Genomic DNA, 15,672 nt, shown 5'->3' with positions numbered 1-15,672 from the left:
TAAGCCACACACTGGGAAGTGGATTTGATCGATAGTTTTTGATCCTGTCTGTTTCCAGCATGTAAGCTCATAATCTGAGCGATTGAAATATTATTGTATTCATGAACAAAAGTATCTCAACACTGCCAATTGATACAAAACAATCAATAATTTTACACCCTGGCCAATGGACTGAGTATAATCAAATCCAATCTAAACTGAGTCTAGATCAATCAGGTTATGGTTATTTGATTGCTTGTGGATTCTATTGTTTTAATCGAACCACACATTCAACCGGATAACAAAATTGAAGGGTGTGTGGCCACCATTAAAGTGCACCACAGAATGCACACTCAAAATAAATGAAATATCAGCATATTCATGAGTGTTTACCAATGAAATATGTGTGAATTGTGACATACTTGTATTTTGGTTACTTATGTAAGTGCAATAGCTTTTTTTATTAAAGCGTATTGAGGATTTTACACCATCTTCTTTCCTTTATTTTATATGCTATACCATCATTTCCATGAGGGAGAGATCTTGTGAAGCTTTTTGGAGTTTGTGAAACCCAGAGTCTGACAGCTGCATAGTTGAACCCTATGATTGTACATATGCTTACCCTGACCTTGATCTACAGTGGATCACTTTTCAGATGAGAGTAAGCATTACCACTAGTGTGAAAGAGCCCACAGATTGCCAAGGTGGACAGGAACACAGATGGGAAATCTGGTAGGGAGATCTTACATTTAGTGGATCATATACACATAATGCCCCATACACACGGTCGGAAATTCAGACGGAAAAAGTCTGATCGGATTATGTTGTCGAAAAATCCGATCGTGTGTGGGCTCTGACTTTTTCTGTCGGAATTTTCGACGGAAAAACTTTGAGAGCTGGATCTAAAATTTTCCGAAAACAAAATGCGTTCAGTCTTTTTCCGATCGGGTGTAGAGTATTCCGACGCACAAAGTGCCATGCATGCTCAGAAAAAAATTGGAGATGAAAGCTATTGACTACTGGCCTCTACATAGTCCCATCGTACATTTTGTACGTCACCTCATTCCGAACAATCGGATTTTCCGACAACTGTGTGAGACCGTGTGTATGCAACCCAAGTTTTGGCCAAAATCCGTCAGAAAAATTCAGACGGTTTTTGTGGTCGGAATGTCCTACCGTGTGTATGGGGCAATAAGAATTAGTAAGTGCTAATGGTAGACAGATGGTGTTCTGGCTAATTATCCAAAGCCATGCCACTTACTTGTCATCTGTTTTTCCTCCAAGAGTATAGATGAGCCCATTATGTGACACCACAGAATGTCCATAAACCTTGACCGGGAGATTCTTTGCTTCTTTCCAGGTTACGGCTCTGAAACCAGAAGAAGAAACTTAATATCCATTTATTAATATGTCACATTATAAAGAGCTTAGTAACAATAAACAGCATACTTAGAATCATAACAGAACACTGTGTCCAGTGACTCTTCAGATTGCAGGTCTTTGCCAGCGATGGCATAGATACAGTTATCCGCCTCACCCAGGCTAAAGAGACATCTGGATGATGGAAGAGGTGGGAGCCCAATCCATTCACCTCCAATGCTGTCCAACTAAAATATAGAAAGTCAGCAATGTCAGAAAATATCACAAAGAATGCTGCAAGATAACTAGCAATGGCTTCTACTGTAATCCTATCATTTTGAAGCAAAGTGGATATTGTAAAGACAGTATATAACTGATTGGCATTGTTCCGATTTAATTTCATTTTATTTTAGAATGATGTTTAATCTCACCAGTTCTCTTTCATATGTGCACTATAGTTATATCAGACTATGTGACACCTACGGGGACCAAAGCTGAGAGCGTTGATTGGGAGTCAGTCAGCTGCTGGTTTTCCAGCATGCACATGTTGAACAGACCGACATACAAATGGGCAGAATGTTGGCTGGTATTTTGTTTTTTAATACCGGCAAATATTTACCAACATTCAGCCCATGTGTATGGGGCTTTAAAAGTGAGCTTAGCCTTCAGGTTCCCCTTTAAGTATCTTATTTATTAAAAAAGAATTATGGGAATTGTTTTTATTTTAGAATGATACTTACATAGGTGGATGCAGCATCGGTCTGACAGCTGTAAGCCCTTGTACACACGATCGGAGATTCCGATGGAATGTGTCCGATCGGAGCATTTTGTCGGATATTCCGACTGTGTGTGGTCTGCATCGGACTGTTTCCGTCTGAATATCCGTCGGACCAAATTTTCCAACTTGCCGGAAATATTTTCCGTCAAAATGCTTTGATCGGACATACTCAGATCATGTGTAGAGAATTCCGATTGGACAAAGTGCCAGGCATGCTCAGATCAAATTCCTACATCAAAGCTATTGGCTACTAGCCTGAACGTAGCCCCATCGTAACTAAATTACGTCATCACATTCTGAAAGATCGGATTTTCCGACAACTTTGTCCGACCGTGTGTATGCAACAGTTTCGGACAAGATCCATCGGACAAAATCCGACGGATTTGGTTGTCGGAATCTCCGACCGTGTGTACAAGGGCAAAGACTGACAACAGAGTGATCAAACATCGCTGATCACTCGGTTCTCACAGCTCCCTGAGCAGAGAGCTGGTGACGGTCAGTCATTGCTGTCTGATCTGTCTCAACCACTCCCCCCGGCAGAGCTGGGCTGTGGAGGGGGCAGGAGCTGCCAGCTCAGGTTCTTAGCGGCTCGCTGGGAGGCCGATGTAGATGCCGATCCATGCATGCAGGCGGATCCTGACCACAGGGTCACGGTCTTTTTTGAGCCTGGACCAGCTCTTTGACGTCAGCCAGCATTAGTATGAGCTTTGGCTGTACTTCTCCTTTAAATGCCCCCAAACTGTTCAGTGGTTCACACATATGTAACAAACTGCCTTTTCAGCAGCATTACTGCATTTCACAGTATATTAGCTGTGAGGTTGATCCTTTATTCCTGCATGTTTTTTTGCGAAACTGGAGACTGTAAAACTGGTTCAAATTAGAAAATTACAGGGTTGGCTTAACATCTGCACTGTTATAATCAGTGGCATTGGTGTGTATCACTTTTTTTTATCTCTTTAAATAGCTATTACTCCTAACAACTTCCACTAGATCCAGCGGCTGGAACATTCGATATGGTCTTCCTGCTTCTCCTCCCCGGCCAATCAGGACAGGAACTGGGTCCTAAGACCAAATTGACCAGGAGGATAAGCCAGGGAAGCCGCCCATGACCTGGGTAGTGACCTAGTGGTAGTTTGCTCCCCCCCCCCCAAAAAACAAACAAACAATTGAGCACCAACCGCCACTGACCAGATCCATGTTCACACTGGTCACTCACATGCATCAATTTGTTGTGATGAGACTGGTAAAATTATACCGTAAGGCAAAACTTTGTTCATTTTGAATAGTGTAGGGAAGGATTACAACTGTCATACATTATATATATATATATATATATATATATATATATATATATATATATATATATATATATATATATATATATATATATATTTATTTATTTATTGCCGTCTTTGTCACATTTCTCTTCACTTCCTGTCCTGTAGACTCACCAGTGAGAGGATATCTTTCCAATATGAGTGATATTTCCTCTTAGTTGTCACAGGAAGAAGTATCCTTTGACATATTTTTCCCCTTTTACCTGTTTTGCCTGCAACTCAAATTTTTGAATTCACACTTTATTTCCTATGGACATTGGTGATGAGGAAAATTAGACAAAGTAAATCTGCCTAGTAAGGACACAGACAGCAATACAAATATCTTGTTTTAACTCCTCGTGACTCTATCCAAGAAATAAAAAAAAGTTTAATTTAAATCCTAACACCAGCTATTTCTTATGATAGAGTGAAGAATTTAACATTTTTGGAACGTTCTTAGCCCCCGGTCAGACATTCCGACCACAAAATCCGTCGGATTTTTTCTGACAGATTTTGTCCGGAACTGGTGTTGCATACGCACAGTCGGACAAAGTTGTCGGAAAATCCGATCGCTCGGAACGTGATGGCGTTCGTTCGTTTGTTACGACGGGACTACGTTCAGGCTAGTAGCCAATAGCTTTGGTCTCATAATTTGATCTGAGCATGCGTGGCACTTTGTCCGATCGGAATTCTCTACAAACGATCGGACAAAGGCCGATCGGATCATGTTGTCGGAAAATTTTATATCCAGCTCTCAAACTTTGTTGGTCGGATATTCCGACGGAAAAAGTCAGATGGAGCCCACACATGGTCGGATTATCCAACAACATGGTCCGATTGGACATTTTCCGTCGGAATTTCCGACCGTGTGTACAAGGGCTTATTGTTGTCTGTAAACCCACTGGGGAGATTTCCCCTAGTTTCCTGTCCCTGAGACATCTATTAAAATAGAGGTGGAATGGATATCACCTGGACAGAAAGGCATTGACAGCAATAAAAACGTTATCAGATAATGTAGCCTTCCACCGCTCAACTCAAAATATTATTATGCATTATTGTTTGCATCCCATTGGAGATATTTCCCATCACTTCCTGTCCTGTCAGAAAGCAAGAGTAAATCTCCCTAAGGCTCTGTTTGCAAGGGTGTTTATCCACATTTTGAATCCCAGCAGAAAGAATCTATTGATTCTGTTTGTCTGTCTTGCTATGGGAGATTTTTCCCTCACTTGTGTAATGAAACCGTTGTCACCAGGACAGGAAGTGAGGGGAAATCTCTCTAACAGAGCCCCAGATGGCAATAAACAGTGACAGGGTTTTTAACTCTTCCCTAGTGTATCCACAACTAAAAAGAAAGGCTATGCCTGCCAATAAACTTTAATAAGGAACCAAATTTATTTTAAAAAATAATGATAATAATGGAAGAGACCTTGTAAGCCCCTTTTGCTCATAACTCCTATTCCTGCCTGCTAATATTTTTTTTGTGTATACTGTAGCATATGCATAGTTCAGGGTACACACCTGGGGTCTGTTAGATGTTGACAATGGAGGTTGGTGATAGAATTATATAAATCCAGCATGCATGCACACGATCATCAGCAACCAGGGCTTTTTTTGAGCTGGAACTTGGCGGAACTCAGTTCCACCACTTCTGGCTCTGGCCCTTTGCTCCCTGCTCACCTTTATCACTTGTAAATACACAAGTCCAGCTTCTATGTTTACAAGTGACAGCTTTTCTCCCAATGCCACCCACAGATCTGATCTCCTGAGTGGCTCCCACTAAGTGCAGGATCCGGATAAGGGAGATGTAGGAGCTCGGGGTGCAGTGCAGATGATCTCCCCACATGTGAGAGGCAAAGCTACAGTGTTCCGGAAGGTACTAAAGCCAACTGGGTGCTTAACGTGACAACAAATGTAAGACACATGGAATATGGTGGAGCTTTTAAGGAGATGGGAGATTATGGGGGCAGTGGAGAGGAGGGTTGCATGCAGAGGAGGGTTGCATGCAGAGGTCAGAGTTGAAGAGGGTTGAAAGTGAGATGCGGATGCAAGAGGATGCAGAAGTAAGCAGCTGTGTAAGAAGGCTGAACCCTGCACCCCCAAACTCTGCACTCTGCATGCAGCGCACCCCCGAACTCTTCACTCTGTATTCAGCGCACCCCCGAACTCTGCACTCTGTATGCAGCGCACCTCCGAACTCTGCACTCTGTATGCAGCGCACCCCCGAACTCTGCACTCTGTATGCAGCGCACCCCCGAACTCTGCACTCTGTATGCAGCGCACCCCCGAACTCTGCACTCTGTATGCAGCGCACCCCCGAACTCTGCACTCTGTATGCAGCGCACCCCTGAACTCTGCACTCTGTATGCAGCGCACCCCTGAACTCTGCACTCAGTATGCAGCTCACCCCTGAACTCTGCACTCTGTATGCAGCGCGCCCCTGAACTCTGCACTCTGTATGCAGCGCGCCCCTGAACTCTGCACTCTGTATGCAGCGCACCCCTGAACTCTGCACTCTGTATGCAGCGCACCCCTGAACTCTGCACTCTGTATGCAATGCACACCTGAACTCTGCATGCAAAGCACCCCTGAACACTGTACTCTGTATACACTGGCACCCTGAACTCTATGTGCATAATGAACTTCCAAACTCTGCACTCTGTGTGTAACCCCCTCCCCCCCAACTCTGCACTCTGTACGTAATGCACTCTTGGTGTTTAATGCCCCAGTTATTTATTTATTTTCATTTAACCCAATGGGTTGAACAAAAAACTTAGACAGTTTAGATCAGAGCCACTGTACTAACAATCGGGTTGCTGGTTGTCCAGCATGCTTGTCTGAAAGAAGGCAGCCGAACAGGTTGCATATGGTTGCATATTCCAGGTGCATTTTGCGTTTTTCAATACACGTTTTTGATCCATTGAAGTCTATAGAACCAAAAACACAACCTGCTGGTCCCTGACCCTTTCCATAAAATGCACAGATATGGACATGACCCATAGGAAACCATGTTAAATGGACTGCTTGTCTCTGCAAAACTGAAAACACACAAAAAAATACATAGGTGTGAACCAGGCCTTAGTTACACTGTGGGGCCGTTCAAAAATCACATACATTGTAAATATCTGAGACAGACATTCTGGAAATCGTTTTGGCTTTATGTTCATATTGGTCTGTGAAGAAGCCAAGGGCCAAAAGTTAAATATTTGTATTTTGTCAAGTAAGAATACGTGACAAATTAGTTATTTAAAAAACCTTTTAAACAGTATTAAACCTAAGTGAAAATGTATTATATTACAGTGTACCAATTTTTTATATGAGATGGCTGCATTCGTTTTCTGTTCTAGGCTTTTTTCCTTTATTTTCACCTAGTGATCTGGCCAGTAAGTCGGTTATTTTTCAACAGAACAATCTGCAGATGTAGCATATGAAAAAAATCAGCCGCACTCCACTTAGCTCCTTTTAAAAAAACAATGAATTGACTATATACAAAAATGTCTCCACCCAAAAACCAAGGGACTACCCCTATCCTTGTGAGCAAGCCGGGAGTGCTGAAACGTGCAAAGGAAGGTTGGTTTTTGGGTGGAGACATTACTGTGTGCAGTCAATTCATTGATGATTAAAAAAGTACAAGAGTAGCTAAGTGGAATGCGGCTAAATTGTTTTCATATTCTAAATGGTGAGTGGAGACAGACTACAATGGCCAGCACCAGGATTTACTACTGACAAGGGTGCTTACATTGATCGGCTTTTATATAAAACCTTTATTCCAAAAGGAAAAAAAACTAGTGCCGTAACTGCCTATAAAATGTTAGCTGGAGTTCAACTGGTTAGTGTCTAAATCTGCTATCACTTCTAACACTTCCCTCCCCCCAGACTGACAATACTGCTGTCCAAAAGTGCCCCTGTGCTCCTTCTTCCAGAGTGTAGGCCCTCTAATACATGAGAGGAGAGTTGTGTTAATATCTGGGGATCACCAGGTGAAAACAACAGGAAAAAACAGGAAGCTAAGAAAACAAATGCAGCCACTACACCTTGCAATACATTACATTTTGGATTTAATCCTGCTTTAAGGCCTACATGCAACATTTTAAGAAAAGGTTGTGATTACATACCTGAAAGAAGTAGGACTGCAATGGTTGATCTTTACTTTCTTCATCCACATATAGTCCACCAACCACATAAATCTGATTAGATTTGGAGACTATGCTACAATGATTTCTTGGGATCTGCTCAGACAAGGCCACCAAGTAGCACTCATTTTCTAGGGGATCATAAGCTACTGTTGCTGTGTCACTGACCATAATGATCAGATCTTTGACGAACATGCCATGCCTAGGAATGTCATTCAGATATCCGGGAAGTAAATCTTCATCGCCAACATCACCGTCTGCCTTCTCCTTGGAAGGCTCTGGTAAATTGCCAGCATAGGCAGCTTTGATATCCTTGATCTTTTTCTGTATATCAGCGTTCCCCTTGAGCAGCTCTTCCTTTTCTACCCGATCTTTGAAATATTTTTCGGGCAGCAGGCGAAACCTGATGCAATCAAAGACCTCCACAAGACTCTTCACTTTGTTCTCCTTGTCTGTCCTGGCCCATTTCATCACGGCCTCAAAGACAGTCTCTTCCTTTTCAACATTTAGGGCATCGCTGGAGACGACGGCTATTAGTTCATGTGGGGCTAACTGAAGAAAATCTTCTTCGTTACAAATCTGGCTAAACCGATCACAGACATAGTCCCGTGCAGTGATGGCAAGTCTTGGGCAGTCCAGCAGAAGGCCCAGTCTGAAGATAGCCAGACAATTGGTAGGTGACAGTCGCCTCTGAAGGTAAGTGACACACACTGTGAACACGGAAGGGATTTGGAAACGACTGGCCAGTGCAAATATATCCTGGACATTTCCATCATTAAGGTCAATATCGGCAGAATAAAGGTATTTAAGTATGGCTTCCATGAAACTTGGGTCAACGTTATCTAACTCCAGATTTTTTTTCTTCTCTTCGCTCTCGTCAGACAAAAAGAACTCCCGGAAATAGGGACTGCAAGCTGCCAGAATGAGCCTGTGACATGGAAGGGTCTTGTCTCCAGCTTTTAAGAAACAATCAACAAATTTATTTTCATCAAGAAGTTCTTTCAGCCCATCTTGAAGGAGTGTAGATTGATAAAGCCTGAGTTCTTCTTTGAGTTCCTGGGTGGGATCCATTTTTCGGTATGGAGTAAGAGTTGAGGACGAAAGCGGAGAGAGGCTGTACAGCTCTTGTCGGCTCCCAAGTCCAGCAGCAAAAGGGCTGATCTGCGAACTCTGGGAAGCTTAGGCTCTGTGCAATTTAAGCCCACCGGCTAAATATAGGTACGGCCTCTCACAATATGGAATTTGGTCGGCCAATTTGGAAAAAGGAATTGCTCCTGCAGCTGTCACAGACTGAAAGAAACAACTGTAGGTTTTAGTCACTAGAAGGGATATCTTTGTGAAAGTGACTACAAGCACTAAGAGAATACATATGAAATGCACCTATCACTGCAATAATAATAATAGCTAGAATTTTGAAATAGACTACTAAAAATCAAAACAGGTTTCGAAATTTCACTTAGCAAGCTTAGTTAAAAGGATAATTTTTGGCATGTATTTAACATGTATTTTTGATTTTGAAAAACAAAACAGAGCTTTGTTTTATAGAGGATCCATTGTTATAATCCGATTTTCACAAGTAGTATAGGAGTGTTAATTTTTTTTTACTTTCTGCTATAAAACATCCAATAAAAAAAAAAAAAAGTCAAAATTTCTTCATCAATTTAGGCCAGTATGTATTCTGCTACATATTTTTGGTAAAAAAAAAAAAAATCGCAATAAGTGTATATTGATTGGTTTGCGCAAGAGTTATAGCGTCTTCAAACTTTTTTTTACTAGCAAAGGCAGCAATCAGCATTTTTTTAGCAGGACTGTGACATTGTGGTGGACAAATTGTACACCTGACACTTTTTTGGGGATCAGTGACATTATTACAGTGATCAGTGCTAAAAATTTGCAGCTCTCCTGCGTACACACGATCGGACATTCCGACAATGAAATCCTGGGATTTATTTCTGACGGATGTTGACTCAAACTTGCCTTGCATACACACGGCTGCACAAATGTTGGAAATTCCAATCGTCAAGAACGCGGTGATGTACAACACGTACAACGAGCCAAAAAAATGAAGTACAATAGCCAGTGCGGCTCTTCTGCTTGATTCCGAGCACGCGTGGAATTTTGTGCGTCGGAATTTCCGAAAACTGATTTTGTTGGTGGAAAATTTGAGAACCAGCTCTCAAATTTTTGTTGTCAGAAATGCTGACAAAAAATGTCCGATGGAGCCTACACACGGTCGATGGTGTGTACACGGCATTACTGTACTAATGACACTGGCTGTAAAGGGGTTAACAACAGGGGGCGATCAAAGGGTTAAATGTGTCCCCTGTGGGTGCTTGCTAACTGTGTGGGGGAGGTTCTCTGACACGGGGGAAGACAGAGATCTGTGTTCCTGCTTAGCAGGAACACAAGATCTCTATCTTCTCCCCTGTCAGAATGGTGATCTGCCTCGTTTACATAGGCAGACCGCCTTGTTTACATAAGCAGACTGCCTGTCTGCCTCTCTCCGGAACAATCGTGGGTGGCCATCGGATCCACTGGACCCGCTGCTTGGCTCACCCTCTGTCCTATCAGCGTGTAATCGTGTGTATGCCCCCTAGTAGCTATTGCACAAAATCACATGCAGGTACATGATTTTGTGCAATAGACCTGCCGCAGTACAAGTATTTTAGGTGGTCAGCAAGTGGTTAATGTGTATAAAAAGCATAGCAGAGTGCATGGGAGCCAATCAGCTTCTAACTTCAGCTTGTTCAATTAAGCTTTAACAATAAAACCTGGAAGCCGATTGGTTACTATGGAGAGTTGCACCTGATTATGCACTCTCCAGTTTTAGTAAATCAACCTCAGCAGGAAAGAGTAAGAGCCCCTGTTGTGTTTATATAGCTGTCTCTCTCCCTCTACTGAAGAGATCCTCCTATCTCACAGTGTCATAAGGAAAATCCAACATTTTCAGTTGTAACCAGAACAGGACTAAATGGGAAATTTTCCAATGGTGACACTTGTTCTAGTGAAGTGTTTAGGCCCCTTTCACACTGGGGCGGTTGGTGCGTTGGTGGTAAAGCAGTGCTATTTTAAGAGCCACTTTACAGCTGCTAGCGGGGCACTTTTAACCCCTGCTAGCGGCCGAGAAAGGATTAAAACCAGCCGAGAAAGGGTTAAAACCACCCGAAAAGCGTTGCTGCAGCAGCGCTTTGCCGGCGGTATAGCCGCGCTGCCCACTGATTTCAATGGGCAGGAGATGTGGTGGCAACACACCCCTCCTTCACCGCTCCAAAGATGCTGCTAGCAGGACTTTTTTTAGCGTCCTGCCAGCACACCGCTCCAGTGTGAAAGCACTCAGGGCTTTCACATCGGAGAGACAGGAGCGGCTCTTTCAGGGCGCTTTGCAGGCTCTATTTTTAGCGGTGTAGTGCCTGCAAAGCGCCCCGGTGTGAAAGGGGTCTTAAGGGCGTGGATTCCTTATTTTTCTTGTATAGTTGGAACATTATGTTCAAAATATGAAAAAAGGAACAATTGGGCACAATTAAAAATTGTTATTTAACTGTTTACAACCTCACACCATCAATTACAGCTGAAAGGTAAAATCACTATTACATGCTAAAGTTATATCATCATTTAAATAACCTTTATCAGGTTGCACATGGGTATGTGGGTTTTTAGAGGCAAAGTTCTTGGCTCTGTATTCCAGACTAATAATACTCATCTGGTTTTCCTGAAGGCTTGGCACATCTTTGTATGCTTCCATATATCTTGAAAGGAGCGAATGAATCCTCTCTAGAGATTAATGACACATATGTTGGCAGCAATAGTCAATGACAATGTTTCTATGTTTAGATGTTTCTAAACAAAGCTGCCAGATGCACCTCAAGGGAATCACACACAGAACACAGGCTGTCAACTTAATAGAGTAGTGCAAGTCCCTAACTATAGTGGAGTCTGGTAATGGGACAAGCTGACCAACCTGGACAAAGTATGCACCCCCCCTCCCTCCTGTAAAGGAAACTTATCAGGGTGGAGATTTGGAAGCTTTTTTAAAGTTGTTAAAAATGTCTATGTACTGTTATTTCTACTGTAGTGCACACTACACAAAGCCATTGGAATGAATAGCAGCACACATGAATTATAGCATGTATTTACTAAACCTTCACCACTGCATGTACATCGATGTGAACTGGTTCTGAAACGAATAACAAGATTTTTTTCACCTACTGTAATATTTTTTCTTTGCATCCATTGAAGGACATAAGGATTCAGAAACAGAATATACAAAAAGCAGTCCAACTGAGGGGTGGACAACAGCCACTGATGGGCCCAAGAAGAACTTATGGAAACTATTTGCAACCAGTGTCTGAATCAGTGCTAGATGAGGAAAATCCTCAGAAAAAACAGGGAAACTATCAACCAAGGACAAATAGGGTCAGCCCGGTGTTCTAAACCAGGACAGGGGATCCAAACTTCTGCCTGAAAGGGCATAGGCCTCAATAACAGGTGGAGTGACATCCCACCTGAACAGGAGGAAAGCAGACCAACAATGAGTTGTGGTCAACAAAAACAAACCACTGGGCTTAGTACATCAGAAAAGGGCCTTCCTTTAGGAAGTTAAGACAACAGACAGGTCCAAAGGAAAAGGCACAAACCTAGCACTCCAAATCCTTAGATTTCAAGGAAGGAAAGCTTCCATGATCAAGAAAAGGATGCCTGAAAAGACAAAAAAAAATCTTGTAACAAGAGAACAATGGTTGTGACAGCCCTCACAGCATATTAACTGCAAGAACAGGAAAAGACCCCCAAGTTTGGTAGAGCCCAGGAGTATCCACGCTTAAGTCAGCCTGTAAGAAGGAAAGGGTAAGAGACCCCCAAACAAGGACAGGCAGTGATGGGGTATACTGCAAGCCAAATTAGAAAGAAAAGTGCAGCAATCCTTCCCTCTAAATCTTGTAGCTAAAAGGTGTACCTGAGGTTTGACAGGCAATGCAAAAGTTGCCAATCTCATTGGGGTCATCATCAAATTCAAAGATGCTGGATCCGGAAAGCACTCCATAGTTAATATAGTATACTAAAGTACAACTCAGAATGCAGTGCCCAAAGGCACAAGCTTTTTCTGTTTGCTATGATCTAAGAGATGAGGTCCTTTGTCTCCATACCTCCTGGACTTTTCGGTGGAGAGCAATTCAAGGGTCTCCTCTATCTATGCTTCCTTGTGTTATGGCGATTGTACTTGTCACAGCCATGTATTCTATAACTCTGGAACTTGTTTTTTCTAGACACCTTTATGTGTTATTTTTTTTTCACCTTTCTGTATCTTATTCCATGAATATTGTACTTAAAATGGAATTAATATGACCTTGTAATGTGGTTCTATTGCCACCTACTTTATAACTTTTAAAAGCTCAAAAAAATATTAAAAATGCTGGTATCTATTCACATTCAAAAACTTTTTGTTAAAGTATGTTTGAAACAAAGAAGAAAAATATATTACAGATAACCAGTCCTTAGCTGTATTGGTGGCATTCACTTCCTTATTTCAGTTTTTGTCCTCATTAGTCTCACCTAGTAATCCAACTAGTAACATTCATCCTGTGCTTGGGTGACAGTGCTCAATCTCTGTTCTGTATGGGGGAGCAGAAATGTAATTCTACAACAGGACTACAGAACACCTCCCCCTCTCCTTTGTTGTGTTGTAATCCACAAAGACAGCTAGGAACAATTTAACAGATAATGCAGAAGAGGTAAAGAGCACAGGAGTTTTCAGCTCACAAAATTTCTGGGTGAGTCAACAAGTATTTTTTCACTTATAAAGAACAAAACAATATAATTTTTTTTTTTATATAAATTCAATAGACATCAATTAATTACCGTATTTTTCGCTCCATAAGATGCACTTCCCAATCCCCCCAAAAATGGGGGAAATGTCTGTGTCTTATGGAGCAAATATTGACCAGGCCTACCCCCTGTCGCCATGTTAGAATACCGGGCCAGCTGCTCGGCTCCTCTGTGGCAGAAGAGGGGAAGAGTCTGAATCAGCGGTGCAGCAGCGCTAGGCCAGCCTTTCAGTGAACGAGCATGGTCCGGCTGCACGGTGCATGTCACACTGTGGAAGGAGTGAGTGTTGGCGGCCAAGCTGCTGTGCTGTGTACGTGAGCTGCCTGGGCAGGACTGACTTCACTGCATCACATGAGGAATCCGAACCCCCCGCAGAGCAAACTCATCACTGTAATCTGTACATCAAGGTTTATTACTTTTCATTTTTCATTATGGTTGACCTGGGTTGAGGGAAAGGCTTACTTTGGAAATATTATTCTGTTATATTTTATACAATTTTTTAGTAGACTGTTTGGTTCAGAATATTTTTTTTTCTTGTTTTCCTCCTCGAAAACCTAGGCGCGTCTTATGGAGTGAAAAATATGGTATATAAAACCCTGTACAGTTTGTGACTATACATGGAGGCAGCCATTATTGCTTATTTCAAATACATTCTGTGTTTTGTAGTGATTTGGGTAAATCCATTATGCATTCTGCATGCATTATTTCCACTGGACATTATTAGCCAATCTTTCTGAACAAAAGGTTTTTAGATTTTTGTTTCTTACGGTTTGTCATGTGTAATCTGTACACATCTGTATTCTTCCAGAATGACTGCAACAATCATCCAAACCTAATTAGAACTGCCTATTATGAACAGTCCTGATGGCATCAAGCTCAGGGGAAAAGCCAGGCATGTAGGACATTTTCTTTTTTCAATCTTAAAGCATTTAAAAAACAATCCCATTAATACCCAAGGACAGACAAGAACTTTAAAATCTTTTGTATGTATCATTATATAAAAACAGTAGAACTACTTTTTTCTTCCCTGACAAGTTCCATTTTCTAGACAGTTCCGCGCAGAGCTATCACACCCTGGCTACCCGAGTCAGCTGCTAAAACAACAGCTGAATACAGATCTCATTTGACTCGGAGTCCAGGTTTAGCTCACCATGTGTTTGGGTAGCTCTGATCTCAAAGACAAGCTGCAGTGTTACAACAATACACATGACTTCAGTCTCTCCAGTCCACGTAATATTCTCAAGATCTGGACAGATCTGAGATCATCTCCCACGTGGCACACATTACACCATTTGGGAATTTTAAGTGCTTGTAGCAGGTTTCCTATGGGTTAAAACTGTTTTGGTGTATCTGTTGTTATCTGTTTTGGTTCTGTACACATGATCGAACTTTTTGACAACAAACATGCAAATTAGCTGTTTTGGAGCAACATCCGACTGTGCGTACGCTCCATCGGACAAACTTTTTTTGGTTTTCATCTGACTTTTGTTGGCTGTGCGAGCGGACAAACTTTTTGACAACATAAGTCCGATGGAGCAAAGTCCGATCGTGTGTACAGAAAACCATCGGACTTTACAAATACGCATGCTCAGAACCATTGCAAAAGATCAGACAAGTAATTGAACGTCTTCTTTTGAAGTGCAGTCAGTACATTGAAACGTCACTATGTTCGTGTTTGTTGCCTAAAAAGTCAGATCGTGTGTATGCAATACAAACTTATGGCCAACGCCCTTTGTACAAAAGTCCACGGGAAAGTTTGTACAAAGTCTGATCGAGTGTATGGGGCTTTAGGGCCCATTTGGTTATGCTTTAAGCTGCAGTATGAGCCTAGCTCCCAACTGTCCCCGATTTGGAGGGACTGTCCCTGATTTGGAGCAATGTCCCTCTGTCCCTCATTCCACCTCATTTGTCCCTCATTTTGGTCTGATCTATATAGTTGTATATAAAATGCACTTTTTATCTTTCAAAAAGTGTTTCCCAGTGCTAAACCTTTCATCCGATTTCTAAATTGTGGCATTTGTACATTTTAAAAGCCAATATAAAACAATGGTGGTAAAAAAAGGAGTCCTTGTGGATTTAATTAATTTTTTGGTTAATTATCCTTTAAGGGGGTGTGGCGGGGGCATGTCCTGTGCCTACATACATTTGTTACTAGGTGTCCCTCATTCCCATCTCAAAATGTTGGGAGGTATGGTATGCGTATGTTGCCTGCTGCTGTATTCCAAAATGAATTGCACTCCAATGGATTGTAGATCATGCATTACAGTGTGTTGCTTAACCGCTTGTCGAC

General features: G+C 42.0%; 1 protein-coding gene across 1 annotated transcript in view; it reads right to left on the bottom strand.

The window, feature by feature from the left end:
* The window catches only part of KLHL41 (kelch like family member 41), a 36,504-nt gene extending 27,771 nt beyond the window's left edge, over positions 1-8,733 (bottom strand). The window contains exons 1-3 of the mRNA XM_077447925.1: positions 7,545-8,733; positions 1,429-1,586; positions 1,241-1,348 (exon numbers count right to left, since the gene is read on the bottom strand). Of these exons, the coding sequence (XP_077304051.1) occupies positions 1,241-1,348; positions 1,429-1,586; positions 7,545-8,633 (1,355 nt within the window). The 5' untranslated portion in view covers positions 8,634-8,733. The remainder of the gene's footprint in view (positions 1-1,240; positions 1,349-1,428; positions 1,587-7,544) is intronic.
* Between the last annotated feature and the right edge of the window lie 6,939 nt (positions 8,734-15,672).

The sequence above is a fragment of the Lithobates pipiens genome, unplaced genomic scaffold (genome assembly GCF_037356315.1).
Source record: "Lithobates pipiens isolate NorthernLeopardFrog02 unplaced genomic scaffold, aLitPip1_a1.2 Scaffold_22, whole genome shotgun sequence".
Taxonomy (NCBI): Eukaryota; Metazoa; Chordata; class Amphibia; order Anura; family Ranidae; genus Lithobates; species Lithobates pipiens.
Note: the sequence above shows the minus strand (reverse complement) of the source record. Positions and strands in the feature narration are given on the sequence as shown.